Here is a 23473-nt window from a genome sequence, read left to right on the forward strand (position 1 = left end):
GTCACCTGAGAGGTAAGAAACCATTAAGGTCCTCGGGTTGCAAGCCCAATAGGGAAACAGAATGACAGCTCCGCAAGCCTCGCCGGTGCTTCCCGGGTCCGGAAACAACCCGACCCCATTTCGGCTGCGAGCCTGCCCAGCCTTCGTGTGCCCCAGCCTCAGGCGCCCTCTCGCGCAGAGGTAGCGCTCTGCCTCGGTGCCACAGCTAAATGGGCTCGGTACCGCGCAGGCTCCGACGCGCGCCGAAGGGCCCGGCCTAGTTTTGGCCGCAGCCGCCCGACCGCCCGCGCGGCGCTGCACTGGGGGCGGGGAGTCTGATGGGAGACGCGCGCGGCGCTGAGGAGGCGGCGGCCCGGGAGAGGGAGCGGGAGAGGGACTGGGCGCGGGAGGCGGGAGGCGGGGGACAGGGGGAGGCGCCGCCGCCGCCGCCGCCCGCCCCTTTCCGCTGGGGAGCAGCTGCAGTAGCAGGAGCGGAGTAGGAGCCGCGCAGCTACAGCCGCCGCCGCTGCCGCCGCCGCCGGGGGATGTGGTCGGCGCCCTCCCCGAACCGCGCCGCATCCTGAGTACCCGCCGCCGCCCGAGCCGCCGCCGCCGCCGCCGCCGAGTCGTGCGGAGCCAGGCCGCGCCCTCCCAGGGCGCCCGCCGGCTCGCATGCCGAGGGGCTCTGGGGCGTAGCTGCGCGCCCGGCGCCGCCTCCGGGCTCCTCCGGCCCCGCCATGGGCTGCTGCAGCTCCGCCTCCTCAGCCGCGCAGGTGAGGGGCTCCCGCCTCCCGGCCGCCCACCCGGATGCCTCCCCCGCGCTGCGCGGCGGGCGCCAACCGCCTTCCACCACCCGCAAGCTTCCCTTCAGCCCACCAGGCACTCCAGAGACGTCCCCTACCCGCACCTCCCCCTGTCCCGCCGTTGCCCCCGCGCTGGCTCCCAGGGCAGCCGACTGGCAGGCGCCTCAGCGCGGCCCCCGGGGCGCCCCTTGCAGACTTGGCCGCCGCCTCCTAGTCACACCTGAGCGGCGCGTCCCGCCAGCCCGCAGGTAGAGGCAAGAAGGACGCCTGCTCTCTGCCCCAGGTGGCACCCCCTCTTCCTTCGTCTTCCGGGCCTGCCTCCTGGCTTCCCACCTCCTTGGAGTCCGCCCGCTGCACATCCACAGACTATCCTCTGTGCTCCCTGGAGGAGTAGCTCCAGCTTGGGCTGTTCGCCCCATCTCCCACCTTATTACAGTTTCTGCTCTACTGGAGATTCTGTCCCTTTTCTCCTGCCAGCAGACCCTGGTCCGGGTTCAAGCGTTTAAGCGGATCCCGGAGCCCTCCTACGACCCGGTTTCCCAGATTCCAGCGGCTCGCCACCCACCCCATCCCCCCTTTGTGCCTTGACCTCAGACACCCAGGCCTCTTCGCACACCGAGGCCCCTGCGGGAGCGCGGGGACTGCGCTGGGAAGGAGATTGGGCACCTGGAGGGTGACGGGAGCGTTACGGAAACTCCCTCTTTGTTGCCAGTGTAACAGGAGGAAGAGGTGCCGAATTTAGTTTTTCTGTGGGCACACTGGCTGAGTGTTGTCGCTGAGGGCTGAGATGCAGAGATTTCTCCCAGCGCCTACCCTGCCCCCATCCAAATTTCGCTAACCTGCCTCTCTCTCTTGCCAATCGGAGCCCTTAACCTGGATGGAAATGTTTTAGACAACTGTATAAGGATCAGATGTAATAGGACTTGACTGCTGTCCGCTAATAACTGAGAGGACCTGTTTGTAAATTACCTAATTTAGTGGATTAGTGAGTGTATTTACAAATACGATAAAAAGCAATCAGGAATACTGCATCAAACTGTCTGGTGGTGGTGTATGAAAAATAGGCTCTGACAATGCCTGGGATGTAATCTCACAGTTTCATTAGCGTAGAATTTAACTATGGTCTTGGATTTGTTTGTTTTGCGGGGGAGACAAGGGCTCTTGTTTTTAGAAATAAAGGCTTGTCGGTTCTTGGTGAAGAAAAACGCTAGTTTTGGGGAAAAAAATTCCTTCAGAGATCTAGCATCTGTGATAATGCCAGAAGTGTTTTGCTACTGCTAAATGACTATATATAACTCAGTTTTAAATAACCTGCATACTTGTTCTGAAAATCTGAGATCTGTCTGAAAATGACTGGAATTGCAGATGAATGGAGGACATCTATGTTTTATTAAGTATCCATCCTAGTTGTCCATTTCTTTTTTGGGTGTTTGCTTACTCGTGTTTTTTTTTTTTTTTCTTTTCCTATTAGGATCATAGTCAGGCTGATTGGCTTAGTTAAACCTTACTGTTCAGTTAGAATAACAAAGAAAAACTATAAATAGTGGTGTAGGAGGGAGAGGTCTGTAGTTTTCATATTAACAGATAAAGGTGTGGAATCACACAATACCTTTCAACTGGTTAGAGGTTTTCGGGGAGAGAGAGGATCTAGTTGGGTGCTGTTGGTCTAATATTTACCTAAATATTATTTTGACAAACATGGTATCTTTGCTGTTGCCTTTCTCTGAAGAATTGGTTTACTATGCATCCTCTTTTGGACATGAAATGCCTTAGAGACAGGAAAGTATTGGATAGTTTATGGATGGCTTGTACCGTGTTGATAATCAATCAAATTTGGGAGGGATGGATGCTGGACCCAAACTCTACTTAACAGGTCTTGCATTTGACTAGCTCCACATCTTACTTTTCAGAATGCTGCCACATATTTTCCTTGTTTTTTCCTCTTCTTGCAGCCACTGTTTGCTTCATGCCGTGTTCTACAGACAAGACGAGTGTCATGCACCCTGAGGGGTGTGTTTTTTTTTTTTTTTTTTTTTTGCCCCTGTGGTTTCCTATAACCAATCAACAGCTGTCACATGCCCTTAAGTTCAGCTTTAGGGACTTGTAGTGTCCAGTGGAGCATTGAGGAGCAGGTTTTGTGCCAAAAAGCAGGTCATCATTTTTTTTTTCTCCCTTATTTGAGGTTTTGATATCATTCTTTATTTGAGAAATGTTATCAATCTGCTGTATTTTATTGCTCCTTTCAGGAACATCATCAGTTGGGATAATATAGTATCTATATGTGTTGTGTTGAAACCAAATAGGGATGCAGCTGCACATCTTCTCTAAATGTGAGCCTCCATATCACTATGAACTTCTCTAAGAGGCCTGGATTGTGTTCTCAGGCACAGTGTTTCTTTCATCCCTTCTACTGGATTGTAAACTTCTTGAATATAGGAACTCTTTTTGTTTTCCGCATATTTGTATTCACTGCAGTGCCTTACTATACCTTGTACATGATAGTGGCTCAGCAACAGTCAGTGAACAGAATATAGATACACCGATGGGAACATTTGGCTGGCAAGTAACATTTAATATGAATCCAGCCCTGAACCATGTGCTGTTTCACTTCCATGAGATGGTGACTAATGTCTCCAAGCCATCCTCTTCTAAGTTCAAATTTGAACTGTTTAAGTTAAAATTCACTTGCCTTTCCCACATTCCATCCTATTCTTTCAATGGGACTGTCAGTTTGCAAAATTGAGCAGGTTTTTTTCTTTGCTACTGGTGCTCCGTTCAGTGCTTATGTTTTAGTTGGAGCAGTGGCTAAAACGTCTTAAAGGAGCTTGTCTGCAAACTGTAATGATAACCTGCACAGCACATCAAAACAAATGCGCTTTGTGGTAATCTGCAGTTCAGCTTAGCTTTTCTCAGTCGTATCGTCAGCAACTTTAAAGCCCTGGCAGTTTTTATCATTGTAAATATGGTGTGTTTCCTCTTTGTAGTAGGGATTCACTTTTGAAATATATATAATTTATTTTTCCTCATAGTCTCTTGCTATACTGTAGGCTCTCATAAAAGAGTTATTGTCTTCCAAATTGTTTCATCTCTTGTAGTCTGTTTGGGTATTATTTTCATTTTCTTGGCAGTGTCTCAATATCATAATTTGTCTTCAAAATAATTACCCTGTTTTTGGATTTAGATAAAGTGTCACGTTCTATACCTACTTGTATTTCATTGTTTAAGGAGGAAATTATTGGCAAAATTATTTGTACTGTATCAGATATGTGTCTAAGAATCTTAAGAACTCTTAGAAATGTTTATAGAACTCTTAATTATGTTTTGTGTTCTTATTAGTGACCACTGCAAGTTACTTGCTAATACTAGTACTTGCTCAAGACAAGCCAGTACATGATAGCCTTTGCCTAAAAATCTCTTTGAAGGGAACATAAAAGTGAGATAGTCTTGAGTTTCTTTTTACAGCACTAATCCTCCCTAAGACTCTTAAAATTTATTCCCAACTCTCCATAATTCGTTTGTTCTGTTATAACCTGACATAATTTCTATTCTTGTAATGTTAAACTTCAAAGTTCAGTCGTAAATCTTCAGATTTATGAAATGTTCTTTCCCATTGACAAACCAGTTTGAATGAAGGAAGCTTTTGAAAGATTACTTAGCGAATTGTCAAAAGTCTTTGTCGTTAATGGCTAGATCATTATTTCTCACAGTAGTGCTTTGGAAGTCAGGAGATTTTGCAAGTGCTCTGAAGTTCTGTGTCCTTTGGTTCTAACCTTAGAAATCGTGAGCGGGATGGAGGATAATCTTTCTCGTTGAACAAACTGCCCCTAGTATCTGTCTGTTGGAGAGGTTGTTCTTGTCTCTGGTCTTGTCCCGTGTCGTCAAATTGAGAGCTCCATATTTAATTGTGTTTTTCTAGCTCTTATATCTTGTCTTGGGATGAAATGAAAAATGGGAAACAATCAAGTGGTTCACAAACACTGGTTAACTTTTAAGAATGTTAACTGTTCTTTAAAAGAATTTTAATAGTAACTGTAGTCTCCTGCTTTGTGGAATTTGAAGTCAGGGGTTAAAAATGAAATTTGAAGAGTAGTGGGAATTACCAACAGAGACTAAGTTATTCTGTGAAAATGTGCCCAACAAAATATACCTGTTCTAACTGAAACAAAGGATCGTAGCATGAAGACGATTTTTGTTTTCTGAATACTGCGCTGTTAGCATGTGCTGTGCTTAGTTGCTCAGTCGTGTCGGACTCTTTACGACCCTGTGGGCTGTAGCCTGCCAACTCTGTCCATGAGGATTCTCCAGGCAAGAATACTGGCTGGGTTGCCATGCCCTCCTCCAGGGGATCTTCCCAACCCAGGGATCAAACCCAGGTCTCTGGCATTGCAGGCGGATTCTTTACCATCTGAGCCATCAGGGATGCCCACGTGTAGAAGATCCATTCCTTAAAATATATAAATCAATGTTAATATTAAAATTGGCTGGAAAGTAATATAAAAACGATGAGACTTTTTGTATAACTATTTTTCACAGCCTTTTTCACATTTCAACTTCTCCAGTAATTCTGAAGTCGACTTTACTTCCATTTACAGCTGAGGAAGTTGAGACTTGGATGTTAGTTGAGACTTGGCTGAAGTCTCAGAGCTACTAAGGGATCAATCCAAACTTTACCCTTGTCTTGAATCTGAGTCCTGTGCTTCTGTTTCTGTGTTCACATATATGCTTCCCATATCTTAAATTGCAGTTCATTTTATCTTTAGAAAAGGTCCACTCAATAACATTGTGAAATAAGGAATGTCCAAGTTCAAGTCATGCCATTTTGAACTTGCTGCAGTTACTAGATAGGGAGCAACATGATATAATAAGCAAAACTAGTCCAATTAGAAAGTTCCCAGGCTTAACAAATACTACCAAATACTATTTGATGTGTTAATCCTATCATTTAGAAATGTTGTTGGCTTGGAGGATAGTTATTTGTAGAAATATATGACCATCTCATGCGAAGAGTTGACTCTTTGGAAAAGACTGATGCTGGGAGGGATTGAGGACAGAAGGAGAAGGAGATGACAGAGGATGAGATGGCTGGATGGCATCACTGACTCGATGGACGTGAGTCTGTGTGAACTCCGGGAGTTGGTGATGGACAGGGAGGCCTGGCGTGCTGCGATTCATGGGGTCACAAAGAGTTGGACACGACTGAGTGACTGAACTGAAATGACCTGATTCTGTATTATATGCTGCTACTGGTAATTGGTTTCATGTTTGACTCTTTGCGACCCCCATAGACTGTAGCCTACCAGGCTCCTCCATCCATGGGATTTTCCAGGCAAGAATACTGGAGTGGGTTGCCATTTCCTTCTCCAGGGGATCTTCCCAATCCAGGGATTGAACCTGGGTCTCCCGCATTGCGGGCAGACACTTTACCGTCTGAGCCACAAGAGAAGTCCTTAGTAAATGTTATGGAAAACCCCAAACAAACTTTCTGGCCAAGTCAATATTTTGCTATCTCCTTCCTCCCCAACCCCTTCCTGTAGAAAGGAGAATTATTTCAGTTTCATAACTTTGACTCAGATTTTTGGGACTCTCAGGACTATTAGAGATAAACTAGAACTACTGTCTTTTCTATTGAACTAAACTGGAATGTAAAGATATGAGGTCTGAGGTCAGAAAGATACATTATGAGGTAACTCAAACTAGAAACCTACTTAGTCACTCTGTCTTTTTTTTTTTTTTTTAATTTTGGCCTCTCCAGGAGGCATGTGGAATCATAGTTTCCCAGATCCCTGATCTTAAACCAGGAATCAAATCTACACCCCTTGCAATGGAAGTGCAGAGTCTTAACCCAGTGGACCATGCTGCTGCTGCTGCTGCTGCTGCTGCTGCTAAGTCGCTTCAGTCGTGTCTGACTCTGTGCGACCCCATAGTCGGCAGCCCATTAGGCTCCCCCGTCCCTGTGATTCTCCAGGCAAGAACCCTGGAGTGGGTTGCCATTTCCTTCTCCAATGCATGAAAGTGAAAAGTGAAAGGGACCATGAGGGAACTCCTGAAACCCACTTAGTCCCTTAATCTTTCTGTAGTTACCATTAAGTCTTATCTTTGCAATCTTGATACCACATTGGAAACACTTAAAAGCTTAAAAAAAAAAACAAAACACCACATGATTCCTGGATTCTCCTTTCGGAGATTCTAATTTCCTTGATCCAGGGGTACTTCTTGGACATCAAAAAGTTTTAAAGTTGCCCTGATGATTTTCATGTTTTGCCAAGGTTGAAAACCACTCTTCCATACCCTTTCTGTGATAATTCCATCTCCTTCTATGGTTTTAGTTACAACCCATTTGCTGACAATTCTCAAACTAAATTACTGAACTGAAACCAACTTTATCCTGGCTTCAAAACTGTATATCCACCTATTACTTACCACTTCCACTAGAATGTCTTGTAGGCAACTCAAAGTCAGTGTGTCAAAACTAAACTCAAAGTATGTAGACACAGATAGACACATCTTTTTCAGCATCTTTGATTCACTGAATGACACCAATGTCATGGTATGGAAACTGGAAACCTGAGACATATAGGAAACCTGCTTCTCATTATTCCATATCTAGTCACCATATCTTGTCTCTTTTACCTTCTGAATTCCATCGCAAGTCCCCTAGTCTAAGCTTCTGTCATCTCTGGCCAGAACTTTGCTTCTAGGTCACCTCGTATTCGTTCACGCTTCCTTCCAATTTTTCTCCACACTGCAGTCCAATGATTGCTTTAAAAATTCCAAAGCTGTGTGGGGATTGTGTCCCCCACCTACCTGAAGCCCGTTAATGGTTTCTGATTACTCTTAAGACAGAGACCAGAGTCAACTGAAACTAGCCAGCTGTGCTTTGTGGGCTGGTCTCTACCTCTCTGCCGCGTCGCTGTCAACTCATACCATATTTCTCCTTAATCTTTGTAATCCAGCCTCACAGATTCTTCAGTAGACTTTGTTTTTCTTTTAGGGCTTTGCACATGCTTTTCACTTGTCCGGGAGGCTCTTTGCTTGTCTCCCTAGTCTTTGGCTGACTGATACTCATCCTTCAAGTTTCAGCCTTAGAGTCACTTGTTGGGAAAAGACTTCCTTGATCCTTCAAACTAGGCCATGTCTCCTCATTAAGTTCGTATAGCCTTATATATTTTACCTATGAACACTTAAAGCAATACATAATTATATGGTTAATATCTAGTCCAGAAGTTGGCAAAACTACAGCCCATGTGCCAAATCTTTGTATGGCTTGCAAGCTAATAATGCTAAAAATGGTATCTGTATATATTCAGATGGGTGAAAAAAGTTAACCATCTTTGCGTGAGAAATTATTTCATAAAAATTATATCACTGAATTTCATCATCCACAAATAAGGTTTTATTGATGCAGCCACACTCATTCATTTATACAATGTCTATAGCTGCTATTATGTTACAGTGGCAGAGTTGAGTGGTTAGTTGTGACAGAGACCTTGTGGCCTGCAAGTGTAAATATTTATTCTGTGGCTCTATGGGGAAAATGTTTGCTGACCTCTGGTCTAGACTGAGCTGATGAGGAGAGGCACCATGTATGCTTTGTTCATTGCTGACATTCTCTATGCTTAGCTGGTACCTGGTACATGATAGGTGCTTGTGAAATTTGAACTTTGAAATTTGAAGAGATTTGAACAAATTTTCTTTCCTTCCATGGTTGGATGTGGATGAACTCCAACCTTAGTAACTCTGATGTTTTAAAATTTAATATAAAAATGTTTTAAGAGCACAAATTCTTTCTGACCTTGCCACATGGCTTGCGGGATCCTAGTTCCCCAACCAGGAATTGAACCCAGACCCCGGCACTGAAAGCACCGAGTCCTAAGTACTGGAACATCAGGGAATTCCATAAAAGGACAACTACTTCCGAAGAAGATTCTCAACAGAAGTCTTAGCAGCTGTCTTAAGCAGCTTGTCTGTTGCAGGTATACATCTCATGTGTGAAGCAAGTGTATTTGTAAAGATGTGAGTTAGAAGGTGAGTTGGTGATGGACAGGGAAGCCTGGCGTGCTGCAGTCCAGGGGGTTGCAAAGAGTTGAACACGACTGAGTGACTGAACTGAACTGAAGTTAGGGGGTGTTAGTCTTTTCCCCTTTGTGGACTCCTTTCTGATTTCATATCAGCTGTACAGTAAGATTTACGTTAAAACTTTTGGCTGATAAATTGCTGGAATTTTTTGGTGTGTGTGTGAAAATGATATTACTACAGTATCCCACAACCAAATATTTAGACATCTATTTAGTAAGGAAACTGTTAAAAGCTATTTTTATCCTAATTTTTGAGGTTGTGAGATATGCTGTAAATTGTTTAACGGAAGTGTTTGATTTCTGGATACATTATAATGTAAAATAAGGAAAACAGCAAAAAGATAGAAAAATTGAAAATACATGTTTACTTTGAGATATTCAAGTAGCAGGGAAGGTATTGAAGTGCCTTCCTTTTTTTGGTAGCATTATGATAATGGTAATGATAACAATCACAATTTTGTAAGATTTTTCATTATGAATCACTTAAGTATGATTCAGCTTTAAGAAATGAAAAACCATAAATCTAGATAGCTAAACATTAAGGGAAACATCTCTTACAAGTTGAGAGGTAGGCTGGCTTCCAGCTGGGTTAGTTCTTTGGCTTGATGACGTAACATCCACAAGGACCTGAGTTCTCTCTCTTTTTGTCATTTATGGAAGGTACATTTCCCTCATTTAGCTCCCCTTGTGATCCCAAGATGGATGTGACTCTTTTGGAAGACTCATGTATGCTGAGCTGACAACTCCCAGTGGTTTTTCTTTCAACAGGAGTTAGGGAGGGCTGTGTACTCATCTTTAAGCAATCTGTAGCAAGGGGGAGGCACGGGTGCAGTAACTGGTTTAGACTAACCAGGATTTCCCTCTGAGTCAAGTAGAGGGTGAAGCAACACCAGAATAAAATTAGAACACTGCCAGCCAGGCTAGGAGGATCGGGGAGAATGGTGACTGGGTAGGCAGCCACTGATAGCTGCTAGTTCTGCTGATTTCTTCTGCTTGTAAAATACTGTTTCCTAATATTTTGCTTATAGCTCCATTATAAAACTTCACAGTTGCTAGTCGAAAGTCACACAGTCATCTTCCTATTTCCTCAGTAATACTGCTCTGTGCGTGCTAAATTGCTTCAGTCCTGCCCGACTTTGTGATCCTATAGACTCGAGCCCGCCAGGCTCCTCTGTCCATGGGATTCTCCAGGCGAGAACACTGGAGTGGGTTGCTGTGCCCTGCTCCAGGGGTCTTCCCCGCCCAGGGATTGAACCCATGTTTCTTATGTCTCCTGCCTGGCCAGGTGTGTTTTTCACCACTAGTGCCACCTAGCCACTGCCTAAGCCCCATCTTTCTCTTTTTCCCACCCCAACTGCTTCTTTCCTGTTAGGAGGCAAGCATAGCTTCTGGATAAAGAAGAGCATTTAAGGTTGGAATAATGGTTAGATAGCTAATCAGTATTCCCACAACCAGTGGGCACTAAGAGGACGTTGGTGTTACTATAACCTTTTCCCGTTCAAGCTGTCTGTTTGCTTTTCTACCTTCTTCTCACTTCTGTATGTGTTTATCTCTATCTGATTAGTACTCATCTTTTCTTTCTTTTCCCTTTCTTTCCCCTAAAGTTTTCTTTTTCCTTCCCTTTCTTTCTACCTCTATCTGATGGACTTGATGCTACCAAGTCACTTCAGTCGTATCCGACTCTGTGTGACCCCATGGACTACAGCCCACCAGGCTCCCCCATCCCTGGGATTCTCCAGGCAATAACACTGGAGTGGGTTGCCATATATCCTTCTCCAATACATGAAAGTGAAAAGTAAAAGTTAAGTCGCTCAGTCGTGTCCAACCCTTAGCAACCCCATGGACTGCAGCCTTCCAGGCTCCTCCATCCATGGGATTTTCCAGGCAAGAGTATTGGGTGGGGTGCCATTGCCTTCTCCACTGATGGACTTAAGGAGCCACAATACTGAGTGAAATATACTAGAATAGAAAAGTAGAAAGAGAGTGTCCTTTTTTTTTCCCCCCTCCTGTTTAATTTTGGGTATTTTTGTTTTTTGGTAAAGCAATAGTAAGACTGAAGATTCACATCATAATTTAGAATATCTCTATGATACAAAGAGCTCTTATGGTATAAAAATTGCATCTTTGCAACGAATAGCTAGTTTACAGAAGGAGAATTAGTAAACTAATATGTTAATATGTTCAGTTTTGCTCATAAGTCAAATTAAGGGCACATAGACACCCTGTTCATCTATACCTTTGGTAAAACTTAACAGGATAATATTAATTGCTCATGTGGTTTTGACTCAAGTATACTTTATTGATTTGCTGAATAACTGGTTTGACTCTCTTGGGATACTGTTTGATGACATGTATTGAAGGCCATAAAAAATTTGACACCCTTTAATTTAGTAATCCAAGAGTATAGTAAATGCTAGATGCCAGAATATTTACATGTGGCATTATTTATAATAGCAAAAATATATTTTAATTTAATTATTTTAAGTTAAAATATTATATATTTAATATATTTCATTAAATTAATAAAATTTTAAATTTTTTATTAAAATTAAAATATAATAAAATTATTACAAAATATATTAAATTAAAAATTTAATATATTTGTTTATATTTTAATTTTAACATAATACATATTTTAAAATTTTATTTTATTATTATTATTTTGGCTGTGCTGGTCTTTGTTGCTTTTCTTCAACTGTGGCAAATGGGGGCAACTCTCTAGTTGCAGTGTGCAGGCTCCTCATTGCAGTGGCTTCTCTTATTGCAAAGCGCAGGCTCTGGGTTGTGTGTGCTGCAGTAGTTGTGGCTTGATTCCTCTAGAGCACAGGCTCAGTAGCTGTGGCCCACAGGGCTCAGTTGCTCCAAGGCATGTGGGATCTTCCCAGATCAGGGATCGAACCTGTGCCTCCTGCGTTGGCAGGCAGATTCTTTACCACTGAGCCATCAGGAAAGCCCAACATAATATTGTTGATGTAAAATTTTCTTAATATAAAATTCAGTTGAATTTAGTCTGTTGTATGTATCTCACTTCACCATCCCCAAATAAATGATCGTCTCTCAGTGGACAAGTAGCCTTTTGCCATACTTTCCCTAAGTTCTTTCCCTACTGCTGCTCTAAAGGGCTATTGGAATCTGAGAATTAAACACAGTTGTGTACTGGCAGGAGTATGGGCTGTATAGCCAGACTGTATGGATTTAAAGCTCGGCTCTGTCACCAAATGAGTTATTTGGGCCAAATTCTTTAACATTTTTGTGCCTCATTTTCCCCAGGTATAAAATGGGAATAATAATAATAAAACCTATCTTACAGGCTTGTAGCAAACTGAACAGTGTATGAAAATATCTTAAGATATAAATGTAAACTAAACTAAGTCTCTCAGGTGTTCTATCCATTAATACTACCCTAAAACAATCCTGTATTTGACTTTTCGTAAAGGTACCCAAACTTTCAAAATACTAAAATTGTGTCTAGGAGTTGAGTGTTAAGGGTGCAATGAACAGCGATAAGGAGAGGTTAAATTGGAGGTGGTTAGGGGTTCAGGGGTTGGAGAAGTCAGGAAAGAATGGACTAGATGAAGAGTGGGGTTCCTGAAAATCACCCTTGATTTGTCCTTTAAGGATGGGTTTAGAAAGAGTGGGAGGATAGACAGATATTAGTACAAAGCAGGGACAAGAAAGGACATTCCAGTGAAAGGAATGGCTTGAACAAAGGTACAGCAGCCTTTAACTGTCAGTTTGGAAAGGGGAGCTGGTCAGGGTAGAAAGAGTGTTACATGTAGGGAAGACTCTTACTATTCGAAGGAGAGAGAAACGGCAGTCATGAAGGGTTTTTCGGAGTGACTTAAGGAAGAATAATCTGAGCCTTGCCTGTGCTTGAAGTGAGAGAAGGGGAAACAGGCCACCCTGGAAGCTGTTCAGTAACTTGAAACAACAGTATAAATGGGGAACAGAAAGACATTACACAATTGAAATAGGACAGATTTTCCTGACTTAACCTGGATATGTGGGATAAAGGAGAGGGATAAAACCAGTTTAGAACTCTGTATAATGGAAGAAGGGTATTATAATTGATAGACAAGGGAGTTGAGATGGAGACTAGAATACGGGGAGGGGAAGATGAATTTAATTTTGTGTGAACTGAGATTGAGATGATACTAATACCTCCATGTGGGCTTCCCTGGTGGCTCAGACGGTAAAGTGTCTGTCTGCAATACAGGAGACCCGGGTTCGATCCCTGGGTTGTGAAGATGCCCTGGAGAAGGAAATGGCAGCCCACTCCAGTATTTTTGCCTGGAAAATCCCATTGACGGCAGAGCCTTGTAGGCTACTGTCCACGGGGTCACAAAGAGTTGGACACAGCTAAGCGACTTCACTTCAATACCTCCATGTAGCAATTTCCCATAGGCAACTGAATATCTCGAATTGGGTTTCAGAAAATGTTCTAAGTCATGTGCATAAAGGAGATACTGTAAGGATGGGTGGTCTCCAAGGGGAAAGCAACGGCATGGAATATGGAGTAGACCTCTGGTTTTTCCCTGCTTTCTGTCCCTAGTTGTCTGCTCTCATATAATAAATTTCACTGTATTTTTGCAAATTGGAGATGAGTGTCAGTTTTAGCCCTATTTTACAGATTAGGAAACTGAGGCTCCATTTGCAGCAACATGGATGGACACAGATGATCATGTTAGGTGAAGTAAGTCAGAACAGAGAATGACAAATATGATACTACTTATATGTGGAATCTAAAAAATGACACAAATGAACTTATTTACAAACCAGAAATAGGCACAGAAATAGAAAACAAACTAATGGTTACCAAAGGAGAAAGGGAGGGGAGATAAATTAAGAGTTTGGGATTAATGTGTACACACTGCTATATATAAAATAGATTAATGACCTCCTGTATAGCAGAGGGAACTATATTCAGTATCTCACAATAATTTATAATGGAAAAGAATCAGAAAAAGAATATATGTATATTCTGAATCACTTCTCTATATACCTGAAACTAACACAATGTTATAAATCAACTATAATCTTCTAAAAAAAAAAGAGGGAGAGAGAAACCGAGGCTCAGAAAATTTAGGCGGCTTGTCTGAGGTCCCTGAAGGAGTGTAAAGGCTGGGGTAGTTGAAAGCCTGTGCATTTCCTACTGCACTGCATTCTCTTCCATCTGTTGTACTGAGAACTATATTTAAATAGTATATTAAATGTAGCTTAGATATCAGTTTTTCTTCCCTAAAATTCAGAGATTGTTCGTACTATTTACTCTGGCTTTAAAGTGTGTGTGTGGCAAGGCGGGGGTGGGGGGGTGTGGAGGGGGAGGGGGAGAGGGGTGTTGGTTTTCAGTCAGCGCACCCTAAACTAGAGGTCAGAATGTGACAGTTGCCTCCAGGTCTCTGTAAGTGGTGGTTATAAACTTCAGACTCTGGGGACCTTGACTGCTGTGCATTTCCTCCTGGGCCCTTCTGCATTCTCTAAGAACAAGTCTATCATGGCAGTAAATTTACTAAATGTGACTACAATTGTGTCCTTTTCTCATAACTCAGATTCTCAAAAATACAATTATAATAAGGAATATATATACATCTATATATATATATTGTTGTTGTTGTTCAGTCCCCAAGTTGTGTTCGACTCTTTGCAACCCCATGGACTACAGCATGCCAGGCTTCCCTGTCCCTCACCGTCTCCTGAAGTTTGCCCAAGTTCATGTCCATTGAATCGGTGATGGCCAACTATCTCATCCTCTGTCGCTCTCTTCTCCTTCTGCTTTCAATCTTTCCCAGCATCAGGGTCTTTTCCAATGAATTTGCTCTTTGCATCACATGGCCAGAGTATTGGAGCTTCAGCTTCAGTCCTTCCAATGAATATTCAGGGATGATATCCTTTAAGATTGACTGGTTTGATCTCCTTGCTGTCCAAGGGACTCTCAAGAGTCTTCTCCAACACCACATTTTGAAAGCATCTATATATAGACTTGGTAGATCCATTGCCTTTGGAAGGGCTAATGTATTTAATTAATTAATTAAATTGATACTATTTAATATCAAGTATCAAAAAGGCTCAGGAGAGCAGTAAGAAAGGAGAAGGTGAAGAAAATGGCCATGGTGAAGTTGAAAACTATGGCACAAATGATTTGCATGCACATAAAGAAGCCTCTTGATGAAAGTGAAAGAGGAGAGTAAAAAAGTTGGCCTAAAGTTCAATATTCAGAAAACTAAGATCATGGCATCTGGTCCCATCACTTCATGGGAAATAGATGGGGAAACAGTGTCAGACTTTATTTTTCTGGGGTCCAAAATCACTGCAGATGGTGATTGCAGCCATGAAATTAAAAGACGCTTACTTCTTGGAAGGAAAGTTATGACCAATCTAGATAGCATATTGAAAAGCAGAGACATTACTTTGCCAACAAAGGTCCGTCTAGTCAAGGCTATGGTTTTTCCAGTAGTCATGGATGGATGTGAGAGTTGGACCGTGAAGAAAGCTGAGCACCTAAGAATTGATGCTTTTGAACTGTGGTGTTGGAGAAGACTCTTGAGAGTCCCATGGACTGCAAGGAGATCCAACCAGTCCATTCTAAAGGAGATCGGCCCTGGGATTTCTTTGGAAGGACTGATGCTAAAGCTGAAACTCCAGTACTTTGGCCACCTCATGCGAAGAGTTGACTCATTGGAAAAGACTCTGATGCTGGGAGGGATTGGGGGCAAGAGGAGAAGGGGACGACAGGATGAGATGGCTGGATGGCATCACTGACTCGATGGACATGAGTCTGAGTGAACTCTGGGAGTTGGTGATGGACAGGGAGGCCTGGCGTGCTGTGATTCATGGGGTCGCAAAGAGTTGGACACGACTGAGCGACTGAACTGAACTGAACTGAACTGAAAGATCAAATTACAAGGGCAGAGTTTTTTTTTTTACCACTAGAGCTAAAACTGGAGTTTGTTTTTTAAACTAAACTTTAGTTTAAAACCTCAGTTTTTTTCAAATGGATTTTGAAATATTGCATGTGATTTTTTCTGTTCATAAACTCTAAAAACATCAAGTGTTGGAAAACAGTCTGAAAACATCAAGTTTTAAAGCCTAATGTGTTAAATATGTTTTGAAACTAGCCCTGCTTTTACATCAAGAAAAACATTTGGAATAGACATTGTTGGTTGAAGCAGATTTCACTTATATGAAGATATGGGAATAACATTTTAATAAGGTACTTCATTTTAAAATTGAATGCAATTCTAGTTTTGGTAATAATGTTTTAAAGGTTTCTAGTTTAATCTGAGAAAGTAATCCTGGACCAAATGGAAACACATGATTCTGTTGAGGTAGTGATAAGCACACAGAGTAGGAAGCCTCCAGAGGGGAAGGAGTACTTCCCCATGACCAGGCTCCTTGCTCTGTAGGCAGTACTCCATATGCTGTCCATGTAAGGATACAAATGTTACTTATGTAAGAATACTGTAAGCAGGGTTTCCCCAAGTATATGCTCCCATAGCCCCAGGGCTACAAAGTGATCTTCTAAGAAAGGATTCTGAGGTCAGAAAAGTTTGTAGAGTTCTTGCTCATTCCATACCCCTCACCCATTTGTGGAGCCACATCAGCATGGTGCTCGTGTCCACCTCTTGCGACCCCATGGACTGTAGCCTTCCGGGTTCCTCTGTCCGTGGGATTCGCCAGACAAGCATACCAGGGTGGGTTGCCCTTTCCTTCTCCACCACATCAGCATAACAGTCTGTTAAAGGCTCACTGTCCCACAATCCACATCCCCACACCAGAAACCAGTCTAACTTAGCTTAACTGGCCTTCAATTCATTTGTCCTTAAAATTTCTTCCTTTTTTTTTTTTCATTGCATCTTGAGGAACTGTTCTCCTACAGGACATACTTTGAGAAACAGTACTTGGAATATTCCTTCTCAATTTCCTTAACTGAGCGTGGTAGCAGGAATGTTGTTGATCAGTAACCCTTAGTCTGGAAGTGCTTAGAAGGTTTGAAACTGAGTTTGAGCACATCACAAACTTCAACATGTTCTTTACAATATTGGCAAGATAGTGTAAATAAATGTCAAATTACTCAAGTATATTAGGCTAATGAAAAAGCCTTTCATGTGAATAATTTCTCTGATTTGTAGCTTGAGATTTCCAAGAAGGTAGGAAGGTTAAGAGTTTACAAAAGGATCCTTCAACTTTAGAACTTCAGGACAGAACTGCTGTGAGGCCAGCTGGGCCCACAGCAAGAGAAGGGAGCAGCAGCCATCTGCTTTGGGGGTTTTCTCCTTTAGCCCTGGTCTGTGGCAGAGACCACAGGAGTAGTTGGAGTTATTACTCAGTACGAAGAGTTGACTCATTGGAAAAGACCCTGATGCTGGGAGGGATTGGGGGTAGGAGGAGAAGGGGACAACAGGATGCAATGGCTGGATGGCATCACCGACCTGATGGACGTGAGTTTGACTGAACTCCAGGAGTTGGTGATGGACAGGGAGGCCTGGCTTGCTACAATTCATGGAGTCGCAAAGAGTCAGACATGACTGAGCGACTGAACTGAACTGAACTCAGTACTCCGCATGGACTTCGGTAGATGGGACCTACTGATTGCTGATTATCTTTTGTTGGAGAAGGAATCCAGAACAGAGGTGATATTACAGGGGCCAAGCAAATAATGAAAGTAAGTGAAAGTGTAGGTCATTCAGTTGTGTCTGACTCTTTGTGACCCCATGGACTATAGCCCACCAGACTCCTCTGTCCGTGGAATTCTCCAGGCAAGAATACTGGAGTGGGTTGCCATTTCCTTCTCCAGAAGATCTTCCCCACCCAGGGATTGAACCCAGGTTTCCCGCATTACAGGCAGACTATTTACCGACTGAGCCACCAGGGAAGAGCAAGTAAATAATAGATCCTCAATAAATGTTTATTGAATATATGTGGTGGGGGCATGGGATATTCAGTGGAGAAGGAAATGGCAACCCACTCCAGTATTCTTGCCTGGAGAATCCTGTGGACAGAGGAGCCTGGTGGGCTACAGTCCACGGGGTTGCAAATAGTTGGACACGACTGAGTGACTAAGTGCATGTGGTATTCAGAGACTAGAAATTTAGTTTGTGATGCTCATGAAAAGTGAAAGTTGATCAGTTGTGTCCGACTCTATCCAACCCCATGGACTATCAGTCCATGGAATTCTCCAGGCCAGAACACTAGAGTAGGTAGCCTTCCCTTCTCCAGGGGATCTTCCCAACCCAGGAATTGAACCCAGGTCTCCCTCATTGCAGGTGGATTCTTTACCACTGAGCCACAAGGGAAGCCCTGTGATGCTCATGTTTTCTGTCAAATTTAGTATGAAAACAAAGGTGACCTTTCAGTGGAAGGAAATGGGAATGAACCTGAAAATTAAAAGAAGCCACTCTATAAAATGTTTCAAGTTAATTCTGGTGATTTTAAACCTGCCCTTGTTAGCACGTTGTCCCATATTATATAATGAAGTCTTGGTGAAGACATTCATACTAGCCAGTCAGGGTAAAAAGAGCATATCATAAGCTAGAGACCACAGCCTTGTCAGCACCTGGAAGTATGCTAGGTGGTCAGCACTACTCAATAGATTTATAAGAACAGAAATTTACTTTTTGCTCCACCACTGTGAAGGTGTACAGTGACAGGCCTTCTGGCCCATCTTCCCAGTGCCTGCCTGGAGCAGAGTGGATAGAGCCACAAATCCTACTTATTTTGTTCAAAGTGTGGCCAGAAGGGTAGAGATCAGCATGCAGAAAAGACGCCTGCTTGTGACGGGCTCAGGAGTGAGGGGAAGGCCCTGAAAAAAAGGGAGGAAAATCAAGAATGTTGGTAGAATACAGAGAAAATTCCAGGCCTGTCACATGCTTTGTTTTGGTTCAGCGTTTACTGAGCACTGTGCTACTCGGGATGCTAAGGACTGGATTCAACCAAGAAGGAGCCTTTGCCTTGAGAAGTGTCAGTCTGTTAAAGGGAGGGCCGAGGGGCATCCACAGAGTGTTGGAGCTCACCTGAGTCTCTCTTAAGTAGCCCCAGAAAAGTTACACCATTTACTGAGTGCACAGTGCTGATAATTTCTTGATAGATTCTAATTTTTATTTATTTATGTACTTACTTGGCTGCACCAGGTCTTTGTTGCAGCATGTGGGATCTAGTTCTCTAACCAGGGATCGAACCTGTGTCCCTGGCAGTGGAAGCACAGAGTCCTAACCCCTGGACGGCCAGGGAAGTTCCCTAAACATTATTTTTGAAGTGTGTTTGGTGTCAGCTCTTAACTGGTTAGGGATGGTGTCTGGTAAGCTTTGGGCTAAATTTATTGTCTCTGTAGTCATGACGGTATTTTATGACACAGTGAAAGAAAAATTACTGTCCTTGAGTAGAAAATAATATAAGACTTCCCTGAATACTGTGGATGAGTCACTCGAGGTGATCCCTTAAAAAGGTAGGACCTATAATGTGTTTAATATCTTTATATCCCCATTGAAATGACCAGCATTTAAGCAGAGTGACTTTTGTTCTTTGATAGCACTAGGTTCTAGGAACTTTATATTTAAAGTAGAACAAGTCAGAAATGTCCCTTTGCTGTTGTTTTCTAATCTCAAGTGGCTCCCTTACGGCTCATCAGATCTATGCCCTTTCACCCTGCCAGCAAGCCCAGGTGCTTCTAACTGGGCACCGTCACCTGTTTAATGGCCATTAGCCGCCGAACCACAGGACTCAGAATTGATTCTTCATTTCTTGTGTTAGTTGCTCAGTCTTTGTGACCCTGTGGACTCTAACCCACCAGGCTCTTCTGTCTATGGAACTCTCCAGGCAAGAATACTGGGGTGGGTACCCATTCTTCATTTCTTATCACCAGTCAGATCAGACCATCTTCTCGTTTCAGTTTTCTCCTATCCAGACGTGCATTTTCTCTTCTCCTCTTTAAGCCTATTTATATCTCATCTGCTTCCAAAATATCATAGATGATTTGTAATGAAATGTAAATATACTTAAGACTTCTGAAATGAAAAATTGAAAGCTGGAAAGCGACGGAGATGAGGGAGAAAGAAGAAGCTTGTGTGTCCTAAGTACCTAAGCTGCTTCGCCTACTGGTATTACTAGTCCCACTTTGGAAGGTGCTAATTCAAAGGAGATGGTAACCAGGAATCTTTTTACAGAATCCCACAACTGGCGGGGACTTAGAGTTCTGTATTCCAACCCACCAAGATATTGCATCCACGTTTTGTTCAGGCTCTGCTTAAATACCTCTCATCGACAGAGAACTCACTGCTTCCCGAGTCAGTTAACTCCACTTTCAGGCAGTTATTAGAAATTGCTTCTTTGCACAGCTGACCTCTCTGTCCATGTAACTTTACTGCTGATTCTAGCTCTGCACTCACTAGCTATATAGAATAATTGAAGATAAAACATCTGAAATCATCAATGTGTACTGAGTTGTATACATTTAAACTTAAAAACCTGTTAGTTTATACTGCCATTTCTAAGTATTATGTTTCTAGATTCTGTATTAGTCTGGGCTTCTCTTTTTTTCCCTTTTAGGCTTTGATTTTTTTTTTTTAAGTTTATTTAATTTTTATTTTTATCAAAGCTATACATGCCTATATTTTTAAAGAGTCAAACATTAGAAGCAGAACTGTTATTTTTTAAAAAGCCTTTCCCCCATTTTATGCTTCCCTGAGGCCATCACTTTTAAATCTTTGAACTAAATCTTTCGCTATTTCTCTCTGTATCTCTAACATGCTTATATTGCTGCCACCTGACAAGTTTTTGGCGTTAACTTTGGCCTCCACTGTGCAAGATGAAGATTGCACTTACGTTCCATCTACACGCTCCAGTCCCCCCATCCTGCTGTAGATGTATCATGGTTCTGTTTGGACTGATGTTCAGGTCCTTTCATTATGACTATGTAAATGTTCTTTACAGCTGACTCAGGTAGTATTTCATCATTCCTACATAATCTTGTGTTGCTCTTGGGGATAATTTTCGTGTTTTGTTGTTTACCTGGTTTTCTGTGTACTTGTTGAGGACTAATTGACCTCTACATTCTTACCTGGTTGTGTGAATTTCTTTGAGTCAGCACAGATACCTTTGATAGTCTTTTTTTTTTTTTTAAATATTATTTTATTTATTTTTATTTTTTTGGCTGCACTGGGTCTTAGCTGCAGCATGTGGAATCTTTAGTTGCAGTGTGTGAAATCTAGGTCCTTGACCGGGGGTTTAACCCTAGGGATCATGGAGTCTTAGCCAAAGGACCACCAGGGAAGTCCCCTTAGATATTAATTACTTTCAATTTCCTGACATCTCCTGTAGCTCCAGTCTGGGCTACCCGCTTCTCAGGCCTGTTCAAATTACCAATTTGAGATCTCCCTTCACATCATACCAAGGATTCACTTCATCTTTCTTGTGTTGGTGTCCCAATTATGTGGAATCCATGTACTTAAAAAATTTTATTAAAACATGTGTTTTTAAAATGGCCGTGTAGCTTTATTTTTCAACTCTGAGTAAGAAAAATAAACTGGGGAAAGGAGGGAAGAAAAGATGGTGAAATAGAGTTGGAGGAAGAAAACGTCCGTTTTGCCTTTAAGCTAGAAGGCCTGGGGAACATTTAGAATATCTGTGTTTGGAATGAGACCAATAAATCTAGTCAACTTGGCGGATTGAACACTGGTATTTATCTTTGCCTCTAGTAGCAGGAGTCTAAGGCTTAGGGATCTCAGGGTGTGGATGAGAAGAGAGTCTGAAAACCACAGAACTGCCTGATAGCCTATATCAGGAGTAAGCAGACTCCAGATTCTCATATCATTTCCCCAGCTAAGCAGCAAGGTAACACACTACCCTACAATATTCTGTTTTCACATCTGACACATATTTCTAGGATACCTTTTGAATTCATTTTTAGATAAAGTTTGAGGTATAGGTTGGGATTTTGGTTTTTTTTTTTGTTTGCATATGGGTGTCTAATTATTCTAGTACAGTTTGGTGAAAAAGTTATACTTTTTTCCATTGAATTGCTTATGTACCTTTCCCAAATATTAACCATGTATATATGGGTCTGAATTTTCTATTTCATTGATCTGTTTGTCTTGACACTAATACCAAATGGTCTTGATTATGGTAGCTCTAATAGTATATATTGAAATCAAGTGGTGTGAGTAACATAGAAAACTATTTTGTCTATTCTAGTCTTCTGCCTTTCCTTATACTTTAAAATCAGTTTATCAATATTTACCCCCAAGATCCTGCTGGGATTTTGATTTGGCTTGCGTTGCAACTATAGTGAAGTGAAAATTAGTCACTCAGTCATGTCTGACTCTTTGAGACCCCATAGACTGTAGCCCTCCAGGTGCTTCTGTCCATGGAATTCTCCAGGTAAGAATACTGGAGTGGGTTGCCATGCCCTTCTCCAGGGAATCTTCCTGAGCCAGGGATTGAACCCAAGTCTCTTGCATTGCAAGCAGATTCTTAACCATCTGAGCCACCAGTGCAGCCCTGCAACTATAGATCAATTAGGAAAGAATTTATTAAGTAATATTGAGTCTTCCAGTCTGTGAATGTAGTGTAGTTCTCCATTTATTGAGCCTTTGATTTCTCTCATCAGTGTTCCTGTCCTGGTGTTTTCTTTCTTGGTTTATTCCCTTAATTTGAAAAAAAAAAAAAATACCTCCTTTAGTAGGTTCCTGTGAAAAGGATACATGTAATTTTTTGATAACTTGCGTATTTTTATTCTTACTTCATGCATATTTATATTTGGCTGGATTTAGAATTCTAGATTGGAAATTATGTTCTCTCAGAATTTAAAATGTGTTTTTCCCTTGTGTTTTTCCTGCTAGGGTAGCTATTGAAGTCTCTGATTCTGGTTCTTGATTTTTTTTTTTTTTTGTATTAAACTTTTTTTATTATCTCTGGAACCTTTTAGGGTTTTCCTTGTGATCCATCTTCTGACATTTTTCAGTGATGTGCCTTTTTTGTGGATCTGTTTTCATCCATTATGCTGTACACTGTGGGGGTCTTTCAATCTGGAAATTTATATTTTGCAGTTGGGAAGTTTTTTCCTGAATTCTTCGATTTCTTCCCACCTGTTTTCCTTGTTCCTTACTTTTTGTAGCTTTTCTTTCATTCCTGAACTCCTTGTCTTCTAATCCATATTCTATTGGATTTATTCATCTTTCTATCACATTTTTATTTCTGCTATGAGTGCTTAATTGCATAGGGCATTTTGCTTTGTTCTCATCATTATTGTTTATTTTTGTACCATCTGTTGTTCTCTGTGCGTATGTGTGTGCATTTAAGTTCACTTCTCTCTGTTTCTGCATCATCTGTTTCTTCCAACATAGTTTCTTCTGTTTGTCTCTGCATTCGTGTTAAAGGTTTCCCTCCTTGAATGTCTCAGTTCAGTTCAGTCACTCAGTCGTATCCAACTCTTTGCAACCCCATGAACCACAGCACGCCTGGCGTCCTTGTCCATCACCAACACCCGGAGTCCACCCAAACCCATGTCCATTGAGTCGATGATGCCATCCAACCATCTCATCCTCTGTCGTCCCCTTCTTCTCCTGCCTTCAATCTTTACCAGCATCAGGGTCGTTTCCAGTGAGTCAGCTTTTTGCATCAGGT

General features: G+C 42.2%; 1 protein-coding gene across 4 annotated transcripts in view; it reads left to right on the forward strand.

Moving 5' to 3' along the window:
* The first annotated feature begins 451 nt into the window (after positions 1-451).
* The window catches only part of SLC44A1 (solute carrier family 44 member 1), a 232341-nt gene continuing 209319 nt past the window's right edge, over positions 452-23473 (forward strand). For all 4 annotated transcript variants that reach the window (XM_024996304.2, XM_024996303.2, XM_059889516.1 and 1 more), the window contains exon 1: positions 452-752. In XM_024996304.2, the coding sequence (XP_024852072.1) occupies positions 717-752 (36 nt within the window). In that variant the 5' untranslated portion in view covers positions 452-716. The remainder of the gene's footprint in view (positions 753-23473) is intronic.

The sequence above is a fragment of the Bos taurus genome, chromosome 8 (assembly GCF_002263795.3).
Source record: "Bos taurus isolate L1 Dominette 01449 registration number 42190680 breed Hereford chromosome 8, ARS-UCD2.0, whole genome shotgun sequence".
In the NCBI taxonomy this organism is placed as follows: Eukaryota; Metazoa; Chordata; class Mammalia; order Artiodactyla; family Bovidae; genus Bos; species Bos taurus.